The 21,111-nt window shown below is 36.3% G+C and overlaps 1 protein-coding gene across 4 annotated transcripts in view; it reads right to left on the reverse strand.

Moving 5' to 3' along the window:
- LOC127851819 (bromodomain and WD repeat-containing protein 3-like) overlaps positions 1–21,111 on the reverse strand; it is a 69,126-nt gene that overhangs the window by 27,535 nt on the left and 20,480 nt on the right. For all 4 annotated transcript variants that reach the window (XM_052385733.1, XM_052385734.1, XM_052385732.1 and 1 more), the window contains exons 21-26: positions 20,788–21,097; positions 20,174–20,434; positions 18,922–19,052; positions 7,582–7,664; positions 5,696–5,807; positions 3,411–3,472 (exon numbers count right to left, since the gene is read on the reverse strand). In XM_052385733.1, the coding sequence (XP_052241693.1) occupies positions 3,411–3,472; positions 5,696–5,807; positions 7,582–7,664; positions 18,922–19,052; positions 20,174–20,434; positions 20,788–21,097 (959 nt within the window). The remainder of the gene's footprint in view (positions 1–3,410; positions 3,473–5,695; positions 5,808–7,581; positions 7,665–18,921; positions 19,053–20,173; positions 20,435–20,787; positions 21,098–21,111) is intronic.

Raw genomic sequence — 21,111 nt, forward strand, 5'->3', positions numbered from 1 at the left:
GTTTGCATACATTAGATGTTTTTAAGTTTGTTGCAGGTTCGAGTTGACCAAATAAAGTTATATTTTGGCATAGACTTACATAACAGGTTGTCTTTAGGATTAAGTAAGATAACATTAACTAAATGAAATTTAAAAAAACGACATTAACAATATGATTTATTTTTATTATGAAATTATAGTAAAGCATAAAACACAACATACATACAAAGTACTTAAATATTAACAAATTTTGCATCGAATTGTGGTTCGTCCGAATCTTGAGTAGTCAATGATTTAATCAATTAATCAACACCTAAAATACTTAATCACACTTATTTGACATGGCTTGTTAATATCGTAATTTACTAATCTGCAGCTGTGGTAAATATTGAAAAACACATTACTCGATACTCGTCGCTGATATCTAAATTAATTTAATCTGCACCTTTGTACCTTTGTAAAAAGAAAGAACACCTTTGAGTAAAAACAAACGGGTTTATCGTGTATTTAGATGTTTTAATAAGATTTTATTGGACACATATATTATACATTTGTGTATAATAACATAAATTTGTTCACACAATTCAACAAACAAATTGTTCCATTACTCGAGAATAATTGAGATTATTGACTAAAAGCAAAAGGGATTTAATGAATATTTACGCTATATATTATATAAATGTAAATATCGTCAGTCATAAAAAAATATGCTTGTATTCCTCATTTTTACGCTTCCGTACGCTTCCGTGTAAGTCCGTTTCTCAAATGAAACTAATTAAAACATAATAAAGAAATTACTTACCAGATCTACAGTGTCTGTGTTGCCATCTATCATATTCGTCGCACATAATTGCATTAGACTCATCAGAAACTTTTGAAAACAAGGGCTGTTTGTAAAACATGCATGCCCCCCATATGGGCTGTCCGTTGTAGTGGCAGCCATTGTGTGAATACGATTTTTGTCACTGTGACCTTGACCTTGACCTTGGTCATCTGCGGGTCACGATCAATGTACCTATGAAGTGTCATGATCCTAGGCAAAAGCGTTCTTGAGTTATCATCCGAAAATCATTTTACTATTTCGGGTCACCGTGACCTTGACCTTTGACCTTGTGACCTCAAAATCAATAGGGGTCATCTGCAAGTCATGATTTCATGAGGAAGTGGATGTTAACAAACTTTGTTACTTTACTTTGTTACTCAAGTAATGTGATAAACTATTGACCTGAAAATCAATAGGGGTCATCTGCGAGTCATGATCAATCTACCCATGAAGTTTCATGATCCTAGGCGTATGCGTTCTTGAGTTATCATCCGGAAACCATTTTACTATTTCGGGTCACCGTGACCTTGACCTTTGACCTAGTGACCTCAAAATCAATAGGGGTCATCTGCAAGTCATGATCAATCTACCCATGAAGTTTCATGATCCTAGGCGTATGCGTTCTTGAGTTATCATTCAAAAACCATTTACTATTTCTGGTCACCGTGACCTTGACCTTTGACCTAGTGACCTCAAAATCAATAGGGGTCATCTGCGAGTCATGATCAATGTACCTATGAAGTTTCATGATCCTAGGCCCAAGCGTTCTTGAGTTATCGTCTGACAACCACCTGGTGGACGGACCGACCTACAGACCGACATGAGCAAAGCAATATACCCCCTCTTCTTCGAAGGGGGGCATAAAAAAATTATAACCTATATTTATATCAAAAGCATTAAAAAAAAACATATTTCACGTCTTTGATATATATAAATAATTTTTAGGAGGGTATGTGTTGACCAAATCGGGTACGAGTTGACTAGTGGGGGTACGTGTTGACCAAAAATCGGGTACGAGTTAACTAAATCGGGTACGAGTTGACCGAAGGTACGTGTTGACTTAGGTACGAGTTGACTAGCTTCGGAATGTTCTAGAAATACATTTGGTTCCCTGCATATTGTCGATGAGTAAATAAGTGCATGCTTCAAGCCGGGATTGGTACACTTTACCATCATTCGATCGACTTTGAGTTTAAACTAAAGTGGAAGTACAACAAAGCAACTGCTTGCAGTTATCAACGATATCGAGGAACACGAACAGGGTTTTACGGGAATTTATAACCAGGTGATTTCGTTTTCATTTTGCTTCTTTTGAATTAAGTAAATTTGTAGTAAATAAGTAAATATCAATAATGTGGAAGTTTTTTAACGTCCAAAACCGGTTGCATATGACGACTTTCAAACGCCCGTGAGCAAGTGGAAAAAATACGAGGATAAGCGCCCCCCCTCGTAAATTCGTTGAGTCTTGGAAGACAGACAGACCATGAATTTAAACAAATTACTTTGTTTCTCAAAACAATGTGCTTTAGAATAAACTGATGTTATCTTTTCCTTCCAGAGCAATTGCCCCAAGGAGCCAGAGCCTGGACACTCGCAGAACGATTAATAAGACTGGGAACAAGACAACAGTGAAGATGACATTAAGCTTTTAAATAGAAAGATACAGATAGTGACTTTAATAATGAGGAAGTGGATGTTAACAAACTTTGTTACTTTACTTTGTTACTCAAGTAATGTGATAAACTATTGACCTGAAAATCAATAGGGGTCATCTGCGAGTCATGATCAATGTACCTATGAAGTTTCATGATCCTAGGCGTAAGCGTTCTTGATTTATCATCCGGAAACCATTTTACTGATTCGAGCCATTGTGACCTTGACCTTTGACCTAGTGACCTGAAAATCAATAGGGGTCATCTGCGAGTCATGTTCTTGAGTTATCATCTGGAAACCATTTTACTGGTTAGTCACTGTGACCTTGACCTAGTGACCTGAAAATCAACAGGGGTCATCTGCGAGTCATTATCAATGTAACTATGAAGTTTCATGATTCTAGGGGTAAGTGTTCTTGAGTTATCATCTGGATACCATCTGGTGGACGGACCGCCCGACCGACATGAGCAAAACAATATACCCCCTCTTCTTCGAAGGGGAGCATAAAAATAAAATGATAAAGCAATATTTATGTATTTCTATTTATTTACATTTTTCTCAGTTTTGTATGAAATTTCACGTATGTTCTTTGGTCTGACAGAATAACCTAAGGTCTGACGGAAAATTCTGACCAGTCAGACCAAATGTCTGACTGAAGCCTGTTGAGTTTTGGGAAGTCTGCATATGAGCATGATGGCACATTAACCCGCATCATTAAAAAATGTGTCTCAAGCCATATGCGACCAACCAAGTTCATGCCATCCTACACAGTCTGATCAGGAGCTATCTGTCCCTGTATTATTCCAGAAAGGCACCTTACATAACTTCATAAAGAGAAGGTAGCTCCTTACCAGTTAGCACTGATCAGACAGGTCTGGACCTACCCAGGCCACATATGGCTTATGATCCATTTTTGCATGACACTGCTCCAATATGGACACACATGTACACTTACGTCTCTCATCCACTGGTTCAAGGTCCCAAGGGCTTAAGAACTCTTTGTCAGTACTGTCCCATCTGAAATTTCAAACCATTAACATGATCATAATATAAATTACAATAAAACTTTGATACAGCGAGGTTGCAAATGGATGACAAAAGTCATCAAATTTTTTAAGGTCTCAAGTAATTAAGGTTTCCAAACAAGATGCGTTTGTGAAACACAATGTCCCCCTATATGACGTTTGACCTTGTAGGATGACCTTGACCTTGTAGGATGACCTTGACCTTGACCCTTCACCACTCAAAGTGTGCAGCTCCATGAGATACACATGCGTTTCAATTATAAAATTGCTAGCTTCAATATTGCAGAAGTGACATAACATGAGCAATTTTGACCCATATATTTGACCTTGAAGGATGACCTTGACCTTTCACCACTAAAAATGTGCAGCTCCAGGAGATACACATGCATGCCAAATATCAAGTTGCTATCTTCAATATTGCAAAAGTATTCAGAAAATTAGCGATTTGGGCCACATATATTTGACCTCTGACCTTGAAGGATGACCTTGACCTTGACCTTTCACCACTCTAAATGTGCAGCTCCATGAGATACACATGCATGCCAAATATCAAGTTGCTATCTTCAATATTGCAAAAGTACTCATAAAATGAGCGATTTTGGCCACATATATTTGACATCTGACCTTGAAGGATGACCTTGACCTTTCACCACTTAAAATGTGCAGCTCCATGAGATACACATGCATGCCAAATATCAAGTTGCTATCTTGAATATTGAAATACTGCAAAAGTGTACATTAAATGAGCGATTTTGACCCATATATTTGACCTTTGACCTTGAAGGATGACCTTGACCTTGACCTTTCACCACTCAAAATGTGCAGCTCCATGAGATACATATGCATGCCAAATATCAAGTTGCTATCTTCAATATTGCAAAAGTTATTGCAAATGTTAAAGTTGGCGCAAACCAACCAACCAACCAACAGACCAACCAACAGACCAACAGACCAACAGACAAGGCAAAAACAATATGTCCCCCACTACTATAGTGGGGGACATAAAAATGCAGGTCTATCAACTATGTTTGTATAAAAAACTAACTGTAAATCAAACAATTTGTTCAACTTATTTATTCAGCACATTCATAATTACAAACAAACAGTCATATATGTAGCAAAAAGTCATTTGTAAATCAATTGATAATTTTTTTATCATTTTCTTTAAAGGAAACTAATTAGAACAGTAACACAGCATGTACATTCACAACCATAACAACAAATGGCATTCATGTACATTGCATGGTTACTAGAGTCATATATGTCAAATTCAACAATACAAAAAGTCAGTCATCAACGTTTATTTTCATTAATCAATCCTTCACACACTTCTTAAATCAAAAGAAAGCAATGTTGCAGATTATTTTGTCAATGGTCTTTGCCTCTAACTTTTTTTTACCCTTGTTTTAATAGGCACAGAAGGGGTTTATTTCAGTTCAGATGGCGCAGACAAACTAGGAGATTTTCAGACATTCACAATTTTAAATGACATGGAACAGAGGCCCCTATTTTACATAAATAGTTAAGCCAGTTTTAATATCTGGCTTAAGTCACTTATTTCATTGATTCATGTGCAGCTTTGTACACTTATTAACATTGGCAATATAAAACCAAATTTGGTACACTTGAACCTTGCTTGATGAATAGCATCCCATATAATACACATCAGATATTAAGTCAACTATAGCTCTTTTATTAAGCCCCGTTGCCACTTTGTGAACTATGTTCAAGGGCCAACAACTCAGGCATATGTGGATCACTTGGCCTGAAGAGTTCTTTGCAGTAAGAGAAATACAGTATCTTGAAACACAAAAGGCACAATGTGTTGCTAAAAAGTTGAGGGTTGGAGAGATGGACCAGTCTGGGGACATTTTCAAATGAATTGCTGCATCAAAGGATTTTTTTTTGTATAACACTTGTAACAAATACATCTTAACAAAGACTTTAAACAAAGAATTTTCATTAACAATTTGCATACAGATATATAATTTCAGATGTTTTAATACAATTTATTGTTGACCATGTAATAGTGTGAGCCTGTACACCAAGATTTCACAACAATGACATATTTTAAATTTCAAGTAAATCACTTGAGAAATGTGGAAATTATTTTTCACAAACTTAACGTAGGCAAAAAGATGGATACAAAAATGTCCCATATACCCCTACTCTGCGGGGCATAAATAGACAAAACTGTTCCATGTTCATGGCGTACCTGACTTTGAAACACTGGAAGAGACTGTCTGGATACTCCTCCTGGAAGGGTATCTGCTCCTCAATGATCCCCATCCACCAAGAGTCGTCAATTATCGAGCGGAAACGACAACCTGAACACATCCATACAGACACGCGTAGGGTGAATATTCAGAGCATTTATATGCACATTCAGTGCATTTTCACAGTTTTTTTCTCTTTATGTGGCATTTCAAACAATGAATATCAATTAAATTTAAGAGTATGCTGCTAAAATAGATATAGTTTTAATGTCTGCTCTTATTTATTTTGTTGCTACATGGCTTTGTTGCTAAGTCATAAATGGGAAAACATTTTCTCCACAGAAAGAGCATGAGCCCCATGCTTGGAAAACGAGAGTTTATGTATGTGCATCAAGGGTCATTCAAGATTAGCCTGTGAAGACTGACCAAGCTAATCAGGGATGACAATATATGTAATGAGGATTTCTGATAAGGAGAGGCTCCCTTTAAACAAAAAAATACAACAAGAGCACCGCATAACGGGTGCCAACGCTTGGCTGCGAAAGCTTGTCAGATTTTGTTTATTTTTTTTAGGTCACAGTAACCTTGACCTTTGACCTAGTGACACAAAATTGGGTGAAGCGTGTAGAACCCATCAAGGTTCATCTACTTATGAAGTTTCAAAGTTGTAGGTGGAAGCACTTTAATTTTAGAGCCAATTTTTAGGTTTTAGCACAACGCCTACGGCAGACGGCGGAAGACACGACGAGCTGGCTATGACAATACCTCGGGTTTTCTTCGAAAAAAGCATAGCTAACAAGAGCACACAGTAGTGCAAAATCCCCGCCGACATGTGTTTGCTTGTATGACATTTGTTTTAAAGAGTAGAATAATATTTGTTAAAAAATATAGGGAAATAATTAAAAAAAATATGGCTGAAAGGGTTATGGTTCATGTTCACTGCACTTCTCCTAGTTGCCATCTGTTTATATTTCTAGTTTTAAGTAAATCCTTTTTAGTAGATTTAGAGTTATGCTCCGGACAAAAATTTACTTTAAAACTATATAAAAGGGGAGATAATTCAAAAACTATGGTAGGTAGAGTTATGGTTCTTGGTCACTGCACTTCTCCTAGTTGCCATATATTTATATTTCAAGTTTAAAGTAAATCCCTTCAGTAGATTTAGAGTTATGCTCCGGACAAAAGTTTACTTTGAAATTAAATAATGGGACATAATTCAAAAACTAAGATAGATAGAGTTATGGTTCTTAGTCACTGCACTTCTCCTACTTGCCATCTGTTTATATTTAAAGTTTCAAGTAAATCCCTTCAGTTGATTTAGAGTTATGCTCCGGACAAAAGTTTACTTTGAAATTAAATAAAGGGAGATTATTCAAAAACTAAGGTAGATAGAGTTATGGTTCTTCGTCACTGCACTTCTCCTACTTGCCATCTGTTTATATTTCAAGTAAATCCCTTCTGTAGATTTAAAGTTATGCTCTGGACAAAAATTTACTTTGAAATTAAATAAAGGAAGATAATTAAAAAAACTAAGGTAAATAGAGTCATGGTTCTTAGTCACTCAGTTCTACTAGTTGCCATCTGATTATATTCTAAGTTTAAAGTAAATCCATTGAATAGATTTGGAGTTATGCTCTGGACAAAGTTTCGGACGGACGCACAGACGGACAGACAGGACCAATTACTATATCCCCTCGGAATTTTTTTTCCGCTGGGATAATAAAAGCAGAAAGTCCCATCCCTGATAAGCCTGTGCTGACCGTGCAGGATAATGTGAGACAAACTTTGCACACATGCATTAAGACTTTTACCCCTGAGCAAAAGCTCAAATGCAATAATAGCCTAGTACAAGCTGTCCAGTCTATATAGACAAGAGACCACTAACCTGCAGCCCATTTCCTGTCCATGGCAGTGTCGTAGTTCTGTTTTAGTACCAAGAAGTCCACTACATCTGTCATATCATGGTACCTGCCAGAAACAAAGAGGCACGTCATGGGACAAACTGGGCTAAATGCATGTGCGTAAAGTGTTGTCCTAGATAAGCGTGTGAAGTTTGCACAAGCTAATCATGTTCGATACTTTCCCATTAACATAATTTTTGTTTAAAAGAGTCTTTACTTTAACGAAAAAATCCATAAAAGCTGAAAGTGTTGTCACTGATTAGTCTGCATAAGCTAATCTGGGATGACACTTTATACACATGCTTTTAGCCTAGTTTTCCCTTAACCTGGCTCGAATAGTAACCAAACATTCAGTACCAAACAAACAAGGAAAATCAAGTGTAGTTACTAAACCATGAGTAAACAAGATGTGTTTGTGAAACACAATGTCCCCCTATATGATGTTTGACCTTGTAGGATGACCTTGACCTTGTGAAGGATGACCTTGACCTTTCACCACTCAAAATGTTCAGCTCCATGAGATACACATGCATGCTAAATATCAAGTTGCTATCTTCAATATTGCAAAAGTATTCATAAAATAAGCGATTTGGGCCACATATATTTGACCTCTGACCTTGAAGGATGACCTTGACCTTTCACCACTCAAAATGTGCAGCTCCATGAGATGCACATGCATGCCAAATATCAAGTTGCTATCTTCAATATTGCAAAAGTATTTATAAAACAATGGCTGTTTGTAAAACATGCATGCCCCCCATATGGGCTCTCCGTTGTAGTGACAGCCATTGTGTGAATATGTTTTTTGTCACTGTATGTCAATGACCTGTGAAATGTATCCAATTAATAGTGCAAAAACCAATCAGGACCTATACTAATCAATTATATCCATTATATGATTGAGTCTTTGATTTTTTGGATTCCTTTCACACATTTTGACTTATTTGACAATATGTGAAACATGCACACAATTTGTAATGTTTTAATTATTAATGGTAATGAAACATGTTATTTATAGCAGTTAACTCCCCTAGTCAATGACCACCATAGATAGCAATGCAATCTGATTAAAAATAGCCAAGGCTAGTGTTGTGTATTGGACAAATGTATACAAGTGCAACTTGACCACATGACCAGTATCATGTGTTTACCACACACAGAAGTCAGTTATGTAATAGACCATTAATTCTGCTCCCAACTTTGGCCACTTGCCAAGATACTGACCAGTATCAGATGGGGTTGTGAAACTGTGTAAACAGTGAACACCAGTCCATGTAATACTGGCCTACCACTTGTACTAGTTGATTTGGAGTTAATACAGTAATGCATGTACAAATGAGACACTAAGCTCAAAAGTTAATTATATGTCCGCTCTGAAAACTAACCAGAGGAGTGGGTTGAAATTTACAATCTTTACTTGGCATTTGAGGAAATCTGAACTCTCAGGGTTTGGATAGAACATCCCCAAATTAACTTTTCTTTACACTGTTGTTATTTTTGTTCAATACACAAAATATTAACCTAACTTTACAAATCCTGTACAGTAAAGTAGAGCTGCAACGATTCACCAACAGCTCGATTCGATTCGATTTCGATTTCAGACACTCCGATACCGATTTTTTCGATTCGATTCATCTTCAAACCTAGTTTTATCATATATTCACTCTTATGCCTCAAAATTAACATTTCTGTTCAAATGTGATTTCAATAAAACACATAAAAAAGAATAGCAAATTACGACTCATTTTTAATATAAAAACTTCTGACTAGCAGATTGTGTTGATTACACAATAATATAAAAAAATAATCATAAGAACGTATCTGGAATCAGTTGAATGGTAGTATTATCACTATTATACGTTTACCCAAAACCGCTATAAGCATGTCTACCAATGTGCCATGTCAGCATCACCTGTTACCTGTAGGACAACTCACATTCTCTAATAAACTTAACAAAACTCCAACAGAAATATATAATATACTTTTCTGGCTGGCGACTTGAGTAGTTGCACGTGTGCGACCTTTTAGTCTTAGTCTTGCTAAATCAACGTTATGTTTGCGTTTGACATATTGCATTAGATTAGTGGTTGAGCCGGACTTAGCGTACGCCACATCAGTGAAGCACAGTTTACACTTTGCTTCATCGGTAGGGATACCATCCCGAAACCCAAAATACTGCCACACTTTTGATTTTAGCTTCTTAGGCGCATCTGATAATTTCGATTTGTCGGCAACAACTTGTTCAGCCATTTTGACGCTTTTTCCGAAAGTAGACCGTAACGGGCTTATTGATTGGATGACTAAAGTAATAAGCAACCAATCGCGCGCGTCGTAATTACAGGTAAAGATAAAACCTACACCTTCCTGTATCAATAGGCAGAATACAGCGCGCTTTACGTATCTATGTATATATATGTATATATGTTAAAGAATCGAATCGAATTTGGTAGGTTTGGTATCGTAATCGAATCGAAGCATTTCAAATCGATTTTCGATGAATCGGATCGAATCGTTGCAGCTCTACAGTAAAGGAAACTAAATCTAAGTTGATATTTTAATATGCTTGATCCTATTTATGTATTAACATTGTTTTATACATACAAACTGTGTTGCTGTTTTTCAATTAACAAGCAGATTAAAAATTAATTATATTTTAATGTATAATTTGAATTGACAAAATTAAATGCAAGTTGCGTAGCAAGAATTACATGTTTGATTTATTGTCAGTTAATCGTGACATTTTCTCAATGTTTCAGACCACCAGTTTGTCAAAGCTATTAACTGCTTGGATGGTCAAGCTAAATAGAATTGACCCTGCAAATCACAACTGTCCTGTTGCCATATAATATTACATATCATATTACATTGGTTTTTTAAATGTTGAATTCTCACGTCATTTCCATAAACATTGTATTGACTGGCACAGAAACAAAGGCTTATACATCATTATGAATGAACATGTGTCAAAAATTTTACTATTTCGGGTCACCGTGACCTTGACCTTTGACCTAGTGACCTCAAAATCAATAGGGGTCATCTGCAAGTCATGATCAATCTACCCATGAAGTTTCATGATCCTAGGCATATGCATTCTTGAGTTATCATCCGGAAACCATTTTACTATTTTGGGTCACCGTGACCTTGACCTTTGACCTAGTGACCTCAAAATCAATAGGGGTCATCTGCAAGTCATGATCAATCTACCCATGAAGTTTCATGATCCTAGCTAGGCGTATGCGTTCTTGAGTTATCATCCGGACACCAATTTACTATTTCGGGTCACCGTGACCTTGACCTTTGACCTAGTGACCTCAAAATCAATAGGGGTCATCTGCGAGTCATGATCAATCTACCCATGAAGTTTCATGATCCTAGGCGTATGCGTTCTTGAGTTATCATCCGGAAACCACCTGGTGGACGGACCGACCGACATGAGCAAAGCAATACACCCCCTCTTCTTCGAAGGGGGGCATAATAAGCGATTTGGGCCACATATATTTGACCTCTGACCTTGAAGGATGACCTTGACCTTGACCTTTCACCACTCAAAATGTGCAGCTCCATGAGATACACATGCATGCCAAATAACAAGTTGCTATCTTCAATATTGCAAAAGTATTTATTAAATGAGCGATTTTGGCCACATATATTTGACCTCTGACCTTGAAGGATGACCTTGACCTTTCACCACTCAAAATGTGCCGCTTCATGAGATACACATGCATGCCAAATATGAAGTTGCTATCTTCAATATAGCAAAAGTTATTGCAAAATGTTAAAGTTGGCGCAAACAGACCAACAGACAGACCAACAGACAGGGCAAAAAACAATATGTCCCCCACTACTATAGTGGGGGACATAAAAACAAACAAGGAAAATCAAGTGTAGTTACTTAACTTTGAGTACCAAACAAACAAAGAAAATCAAGTGTAGTTATACTAAACCTTGAGTACAAAACAAACAAGGAAAATCAAGTGTAGTTACTAAACCATGAGTACAAAACAAACAAGAGCACTGCATAACGGGTGCCAACGCTCGAAAGCTTGTCAGAATTTTATTTTTTTTAGGTCACGGTGACCTTGACCTTTGACCTAGTGACCCAATATTGGGTGTGGCGTGTAGAACTCATCAAGGTGCATCTACTTATGAAGTTTCAAAGTTGAAGGACGACGAGCTGGCTATGACAATACCTTGGGTCTTTCCGAAAACAGCCAAGCTAAAAATGGGTGTGGCGTGTAGAAATCAGGAAGGTGAACATACATATGAAGTTTAAAAGTTGTAGGTGGAAGCACTTTTATTGTAGAGGCTATGTTAAAGTTTTATATCAGAGGTCAATGCGACTTTGACCTTTGACCTAGTGAGCCCAAAAAGGTGGAAGCACTACGATTTTAGATAGAATGTAAAGGTTTATGTTAAAGTTTTATATTACAGGTCACAGTGACCTTGACCTTTGACCTAGTGACCAAACAAGAGCTGTCAGAGGACAGCCCGCTCGACTATTCGAGTGCTTGACAGTATAACGTAAGCCATCATGGGGAAATTGTTCATATTCAATAAATTATTATACGATCATTCAAAAATTAAAAAAAATAATTTTTTATTATTTTTTTAGGGGGGGGGGGGGGTTGAGAGGGGTTATTATGTGGAATGTAGTCATTTATTAGACGATCTTTCAAAAATAAAAAAAGGAAAAAAAGATTCTTTTGGGGGGGGGGGGGGGGGGGGGGGTGTAGAAGGGGGGGGGTGTAGAAGTGGGGGGTGAGAGGGGAATATAATGTGGGGTGGGGTAATTTATTAGATGTTTAAAAAAAAAATTGGTGGGGGGGGGTAGGGGGGGGTGGGGGTGAGAGGGGGGTATACTGTGGGGTGTGGTAATTTATAAGATGATGTTTAACAAAAAATTGGGGGGGGGGGGGGGATTCTGGGGGTAGGGGCGTGGGGTATTGTTTGGGTGGAATCCATTGTGGTATTCGAGTAAGTGTTGTTTTGTCAAAGTAATAATAAAATGTGATCATAAATAAAGAAGTTATGGCAATTTAAGCAAAATGTTCAATGGGGGGTGTAGGGGGTGGGTAGAAGGGGGGGGGGGTGAGAGGGGGGTATAATGTGGGGTGGGGTAATTTATAAGATGTTTTTTAAAAAAATGGGGGGGGGGGGGGGGTAGGGGGGGGTTAGGGTGGGGGGGTGAGAGGGGGGTATACTGTGGGGTGTGGTAATTTATTAGATGATGTTCAATTTAAGCAAAATGTTCAATTATCTAAGTGTAAAAGGGGCCGTAATTATGTAAAAATGCTTTATACAGTGGTCTGCTCTTGTTTATAGGTTGGGGTCATGTAAGTAAACAAGTATGCAACATATAAAAGCAATATGTCAAAGGATATAGGAAATATTTGGGAAAGTACGCAAACTTTAACATAGATTTATCAATAATATGCATATTCTAAGTATAAATGGGGCAATAATTATGACAAAATGCTTGATAGAGTTGTCTGCTCATGTTTATAGGATTGGGTGATGTTGGTAAACAAGTATGCAAAATATGAAAGCAATATGTCAAGGGACATTGAAAATAAATGGGGTAGTACGCAAACTTTAACATTTGCTGCATATTCTAAGTGGAAAAGGGGCCATAATTATGACAAAATGTTTGATAGAGTTGTCTGCTCTTGTATAAAGGTTGGGGTCATGATGGTTAACAAGTATGCAAAATATGAAAGCAATATGTCAAGGGACATTGACAATATTTGGGGTAGTACGCAAACTTTAACATTTGCTGTATATTCTAAGTGGAAAAGGGGCCATAATTATGACAAAATGCTTGATAGAGTTGTCTGCTCTAGTCTATAGGTTGGGTTCATGTTGGTAAACAAGTATGCAAAATATGAAAGCAATATGTCAAGGGACAAAGAAAATATTTGGGGTTGTATGAAAACTTTAACATTTGCACGCTAACGCTGACGCAGATGCTAACGCCGACGCCGGGGTGAGTAGGATAGCTCCACTATATATATTTCATATATAATAGTCGAGCTAAAAATGGGTACGGCGTGTAGAACTCATCAAGGTGCATCTACATATGAAGTTTCAAAGTTGTAGGTGGAAGCACTTTGATTTTAGAGCCTATGTTAAAGTTTTATATTAGAGGTCACAGTGACCTTGACCTTTGACCTAGTGACCCAAAAATGGGTGTGGCATGTAGAACTCATCAAGGTGCATCTACATATGAATTTTCAAAGTTGTAGGTGGAATGTTAAGGTTTTAGCACGACGCCTAGGGCAGACGGCTGACGTCGGACAACGAGCTGGCTATGACAATACCTCGGGTTTTCTCCGAAAACAGCCGAGCTAACAAGGAAAATCAATGTAGTTACTAAACTATGAGTACTAATCAAACAAGGAAAATCAAGTGTAGTTTCTAAACCTTGAGTACCAAACAAACAAGGAAAATCAATGTAGTTTCTAAACCTTGAGTACCAAACAAACAAGGAAAATCAAGTGTAGTTACTAAACCTTGAGTACCAAACAAACAAGGAAAATCAATGTAGTTTCTAAACCTTGAGTACCAAACAAACAAGGAAAATCAATGTAGTTTCTAAACCTTGAGTACCAAACAAACAAGGAAAATCAAGTGTAGTTACTAAACCATGAGTACTAATCAAACAAGGAAAATCAATGTAGTTTCTAAACCTTGAGTACCAAACAAACAAGGAAAATCAATGTAGTTTCTAAACCTTGAGTACCAAACAAACAAGGAAAATCAAGTGTAGTTACTAAACCATGAGTACAAAACAAACAAGGAAAATCAATGTAGTTTCTAAACCTTGAGTACCAAACAAACAAGGAAAATCAAGTGTAGTTACTAAACCATGAGTACAAAACAAACAAGGAAAATCAATGTAGTTACTAAACCATGAGTACTAATCAAACAAGGAAAATCAAGTGTAGTTTCTAAACCTTGAGTACCAAACAAACAAGGAAAATCAATGTAGTTTCTAAACCTTGAGTACCAAACAAACAAGGAAAATCAATGTAGTTTCTAAACCTTGAGTACCAAACAAACAAGGAAAATCAATGTAGTTTCTAAACCTTGAGTACCAAACAAACAAGGAAAATCAATGTAGTTTCTAAACCTTGAGTACCAAACAAACAAGGAAAATCAAGTGTAGTTACTAAACCATGAGTACAAAACAAACAAGGAAAATCAATGTAGTTACTAAACCATGAGTACTAATCAAACAAGGAAAATCAAGTGTAGTTACTAAACCATGAGTACAAAACAAACAAGGAAAATCAATGTAGTTACTAAACCATGAGTACAAAACAAACAAGGAAAATCAATGTAGTTACTAAACCATGAGTACTAATCAAACAAGGAAAATCAATGTAGTTTCTAAACCTTGAGTACCAAACAAACAAGGAAAATCAATGTAGTTTCTAAACCTTGAGTACCAAACAAACAAGGAAAATCAAGTGTAGTTACTAAACCTTGAGTACCAAACAAACAAGGAAAATCAATGTAGTTTCTAAACCTTGAGTACCAAACAAACAAGGAAAATCAAGTGTAGTTACTAAATCATGAGTACAAAACAAACAAGGAAAATCAATGTAGTTTCTAAACCTTGAGTACCAAACAAACAAGGAAAATCAAGTGTAGTTACTAAACCATGAGTACAAAACAAACAAGGAAAATCAATGTAGTTACTAAACCATGAGTACTAATCAAACAAGGAAAATCAAGTGTAGTTTCTAAACCTTGAGTACCAAACAAACAAGGAAAATCAAGTGTAGTTACTAAACCATGAGTACAAAACAAACAAGGAAAATCAATGTAGTTACTAAACCATGAGTACAAATCAAACAAGGAAAATCAAGTGTAGTTTCTAAACCTTGAGTACCAAACAAACAAGGAAAATCAAGTGTAGTTACTAAATCATGAGTACAAAACAAACAAGGAAAATCAATGTAGTTTCTAAACCTTGAGTACCAAACAAACAAGGAAAATCAAGTGTAGTTACTAAACCATGAGTACAAAACAAACAAGGAAAATCAATGTAGTTACTAAACCATGAGTACTAATCAAACAAGGAAAATCAAGTGTAGTTTCTAAACCTTGAGTACCAAACAAACAAGGAAAATCAATGTAGTTTCTAAACCTTGAGTACCAAACAAACAAGGAAAATCAATGTAGTTTCTAAACCTTGAGTACCAAACAAACAAGGAAAATCAATGTAGTTTCTAAACCTTGAGTACCAAACAAACAAGGAAAATCAATGTAGTTTCTAAACCTTGAGTACCAAACAAACAAGGAAAATCAAGTGTAGTTACTAAACCATGAGTACAAAACAAACAAGGAAAATCAATGTAGTTACTAAACCATGAGTACTAATCAAACAAGGAAAATCAAGTGTAGTTACTAAACCATGAGTACAAAACAAACAAGGAAAATCAATGTAGTTACTAAACCATGAGTACAAAACAAACAAGGAAAATCAATGTAGTTACTAAACCATGAGTACTAATCAAACAAGGAAAATCAATGTAGTTTCTAAACCTTGAGTACCAAACAAACAAGGAAAATCAATGTAGTTTCTAAACCTTGAGTACCAAACAAACAAGGAAAATCAAGTGTAGTTACTAAACCATGAGTACAAAACAAACAAGGAAAATCAATGTAGTTTCTAAACCTTGAGTACCAAACAAACAAGGAAAATCAAGTGTAGTTACTAAACCATGAGTACAAAACAAACAAGGAAAATCAATGTAGTTACTAAACCATGAGTACTAATCAAACAAGGAAAATCAATGTAGTTTCTAAACCTTGAGTACCAAACAAACAAGGAAAATCAATGTAGTTTCTAAACCTTGAGTACCAAACAAACAAGGAAAATCAATGTAGTTTCTAAACCTTGAGTACCAAACAAACAAGGAAAATCAATGTAGTTTCTAAACCTTGAGTACCAAACAAACAAGGAAAATCAATGTAGTTTCTAAACCTTGAGTACCAAACAAACAAGGAAAATCAATGTAGTTTCTAAACCTTGAGTACCAAACAAACAAGGAAAATCAATGTAGTTTCTAAACCTTGAGTACCAAACAAACAAGGAAAATCAAGTGTAGTTACTAAACCATGAGTACAAAACAAACAAGGAAAATCAATGTAGTTACTAAACCATGAGTACAAAACAAACAAGGAAAATCAATGTAGTTTCTAAACCTTGAGTACCAAACAAACAAGGAAAATCAATGTAGTTTCTAAACCTTGAGTACCAAACAAACAAGGAAAATCAATGTAGTTTCTAAACCTTGAGTACCAAACAAACAAGGAAAATCAAGTGTAGTTACTAAACCATGAGTACAAAACAAACAAGGAAAATCAATGTAGTTTCTAAACCTTGAGTACCAAACAAACAAGGAAAATCAATGTAGTTTCTAAACCTTGAGTACCAAACAAACAAGGAAAATCAATGTAGTTTCTAAACCTTGAGTACCAAACAAACAAGGAAAATCAAGTGTAGTTACTAAACCATGAGTAAAAAACAAACAAGGAAAATCAATGTAGCAAGTGTAGTTACTAAACCATGAGTACCAAACAAACAAGGAAAAACAAATGTAGTTACTAAACCTTGAGTACCAAACAAACAAGGAAAATTAAGTGTAGTTACTAAACCTTGAGTACCAAACAAACAAGGAAAATTAAGTGTAGTTACTAAACCATGAGTACAAAACAAACAAGGAAAATCAAGTGTAGTTACTAAACCATGAGTACCAAACAAACAAGGAAAATCATGTGTAGTTACTAAACCTTGAGTACCAAACAAACAAGGAAAATCAAGTGTAGTTACTAAACCTTGAGTACCAAAAAAACAAGGAAAATCAAGTGTAGTTACTAAATCTTGAGTACCAAACAAACAAGGAAAATCAAGTGTAGTTACTTAACCTTGAGTACCAAACAAACAAGGAAAATCAAGTGTAGTTACTTAACCTTGAGTACCAAACAAACAAGGGAAATCAAGTGTATCGCACAAATATTAATAACCTTATCTTTGGGCACAATGTTATATTACTAAAACAATAGAAAGACTACAATATTTAAATTGAATTTAAAAACTAAAAGTTTAGCTCTTTAAATAAAAACAAGAGCTGTGTTTATGAAACACAATGCCCCCTACTGCACTTTGAAGCTGCACGGCAGCTATTTTAGAAACAAGGTTAAATTTTGAATGTAAAGGTCACAGTGACCTTGACCTTTGACCTAGTGACCTCAAACCATGTTTGATTGTAGATCTCAATGAGATGCAGACAGACAGACAGACAGACAGACAGACAGACAGACAGACAGACAGACAGACAGACAGACAGACAGACAGACAGACAGACAGACAGACAGACAGACAGACCAAAATATACCCCCTGATTCCGGGCAGAGCTCCAGATAACTTTTCTGAGTAATTGGGTAAATACCCACTACTTTTGAGTTCAATTGGGTATTTTCATTTTCAATTGGGTACAAAAAAGTTGGTACCCACTACTTAACTTGACAATTGGGTATTTTTGTATTAAAATTGGGTATTTTCATTGTCTTAAATTCTCAAATGCTTACCTGCTTACCTGAATGAGCTAGTTGAAGTTCCACTCTTAATTGATAAGTTTGAGAGATCTTGTGTAATTATGTAGATGTATCCATAATATACAGTCTTGATTTAAAACAAGTTTTGATGATTCTTTCCACTAGTTTTCTTACAATTTAAGCACTGTCAGCACTTGCCTCCTACACAATATCGTCAAAAATTAGTTTCACTATATTTTCCGCTTCTGATTTTGTGTTGCTCGAGGTGAAATAACTTAACCTTGATTTTTTGTGCCTGGGATACGATATTTCCCTGTTTACGGCCTCGCGGTTTTGACATTTTCGCAACAATAATACGTAGTTACATAGACGCTTTCTTCCGTACATATTATTGTGCTGAAGGTTATACTGAAGGTTGGACGAAGCGGAAAGAATCTGGGTATTTCGTACCCGGGTATTTCCGGGACAGATTTACTAGTTACGCAGGGAAAAATAAGAAATGCGTAATCAGCAATTTCAATTGGGTTTCGGTACGCAGAGTTCAATTTTTCAATGTGTAATCTGCAATTTTACATTGGGTATTTACGCAAATACAAACCTTATCTGTAGCTCTGATTCTGGGGCATAAAAAATAAGAATAAGTTAAATCGTATGATTATAAAATGTGTAATTGAACAATAAGAGTTAAATATATAATAAAGCCATTTTCTCTTTGAGGTCGAGGTATACATTTAAACTAACTGCAAGTAATAACCTACTTTATGTTAAATGACCCGCCTGTGTTTTTCAAGGTCACTGGGTCAATGAAGTTTAGTTTGAGACAGCACAGTCGCACTCCACACTTCAACACCTCGTATCGTATTCCCACAATCCTCGCCAGCTCCTGCTCCTAAATATAGAAATATTAACATGTTGATATGCTTTATATGATATATACATAAACAAGCCAATTGTGGGCCGAAATCAAGCTCCATTCAAAGATCAAAATAGTACACCTTTTTCAATGCACCAATTGCAATTCAAAATTAAAACTGAATGCTAGCTAGTTGACCTTGTTTTATCGTCAGTTTTTTTCCCATGCAAATATATTTAGGATTACATGTTCAATATCAATTTACATTGATGAATCTCACTTTGATATATTAATTTCTCCCATAATATGTATACTTTTTACAAAACAAGGTTATATTATGCTTATTTTAACTAGACCTTTGTCACAAATTTGACTAAAAATACCCCCGCACTGCTTTGTCACAGGGATTACGGCCATACCCATGGCTAAGTTCAAGAGGACATAACTCAGAAATGAATAGATCACTGCACATGAAATCTGTGTCCTGCACTTCTAGTTTTTATGATGAGACATGTTTTAATTCAATTGCTTGAGAAATGTGGGAATACCTCGCTCTTGTTTTAGTACTATTTTTTTGCCATAAAAAAATGGCTAAGATCAAGGGCACATAACTCAGAAATGTTTTAATCCCTGAGAATGAATAAAGTGGCATACACATCTAAACTTCATGATGATAACATACATCAAGTTTCAATTCAATCACTTGAGAAATCTGTAAGTTTGCCAAAACAAATTAAACAGAGAGACAAACCAACAGGTGACTCAAATATACCTTCAGTCAAACTTATCTTGCAGGGTTATAACCATTTAAAGGATACAGCCCCATTGTCTATCAACTGAGAAGAACAACTGACATAGCCAAGGCATAAACACTGAGTTCATATGAAAATAAGAAGGTTTGATACCTTTTACCTGACAAAAATATGATGATATGAACAAAGGGGCATTAGTAACATCATGAATGGAATGGCATGATGGCATATTCAATACAGCCTTTAGCAAGTATACTCCAGAACAATAAATGTCGACATTCAGATTTTAGCTCCAAGTTCAAAACTATACATGTACATTTTACAAGTGTTAAAAGATGTAACATATCCCTAATGAAAATTTGCATCACAGACAAACTTGAAATCTGCAATTCCTGCATTCCTTACCCTCAGACTAGGGCTCTTGTGCCAAGCCTGTCCTTTGTTAACATCGATAGGGTAAATCTTCCGACGTTCAACAGCTTTCACATACAGTTCATGACCTTGCCGGAAATATATGACCTCATCTCCCATTTGTGGAAAGTATGGCTGCTTACGAGGAATAACATCAGTGAGCCAGTCTGATGGCCGGAAGCGAGTGACCAGCTCCTGAATTTGTTCGGGAGTTTTTCCAGGCAACATGGCTGCCTCCTGGGCCGTCTGCTTTCTCTACAGTGGAAAAAAACAAATACAATTGTATCACAAAATTGTATCACAACACTGTATCACAACACTTATTTACCTTTGGAACTTACAAATAGCTTAAGTGACAGCATTCAATAATATAATAGTTTCTTTTAATGACATCAGACATTCAAATAAACAATTAAATTAATGGAGCATACAATATAACCCGGTTTTTTAAGCTTATTTTTAAGACTAAAATAAGAGGCAAACAAACATTTTAAAATTATTATCAGTAAAGTCGATATCAAAAATTAAAATAAACTATGCACAACATATTCAAATATGGCTCAAGACTTCAACGTCTAAACATCCTCATATGACAACAGGCAGATTACCTTCGGTCCCCTTTTTTTCTTCCCAACAGCTCTTCTTGGGGCCTCAGTTTTTTTCACGGCTTTCCCTCGAGGTTGGCTCTCTTCCCTGCCACGAGACAAGCTCCCTTCTCGTCTGCTGACCTGGCTACCCTCTTGACTAGTGGTCTGGGTCTCCGAGATGATTGTGTCTTCCGATTCATCCTCCTCCTCGTCTGTGTCGGGCTCTGAGGATGTGAAGCGCTTGCGTTTCCTCATGCGGGTTGAGCGACGTTTGGGCGGCTGGAGATTGGGGCCCGTGTCCATGCACCAGTCCGAGTAGTCACTGGAGTCACTGGCGACACAGTC

Source organism: Dreissena polymorpha, chromosome 11, assembly GCF_020536995.1.
Source record: "Dreissena polymorpha isolate Duluth1 chromosome 11, UMN_Dpol_1.0, whole genome shotgun sequence".
Lineage (NCBI taxonomy): Eukaryota > Metazoa > Mollusca > Bivalvia > Myida > Dreissenidae > Dreissena > Dreissena polymorpha.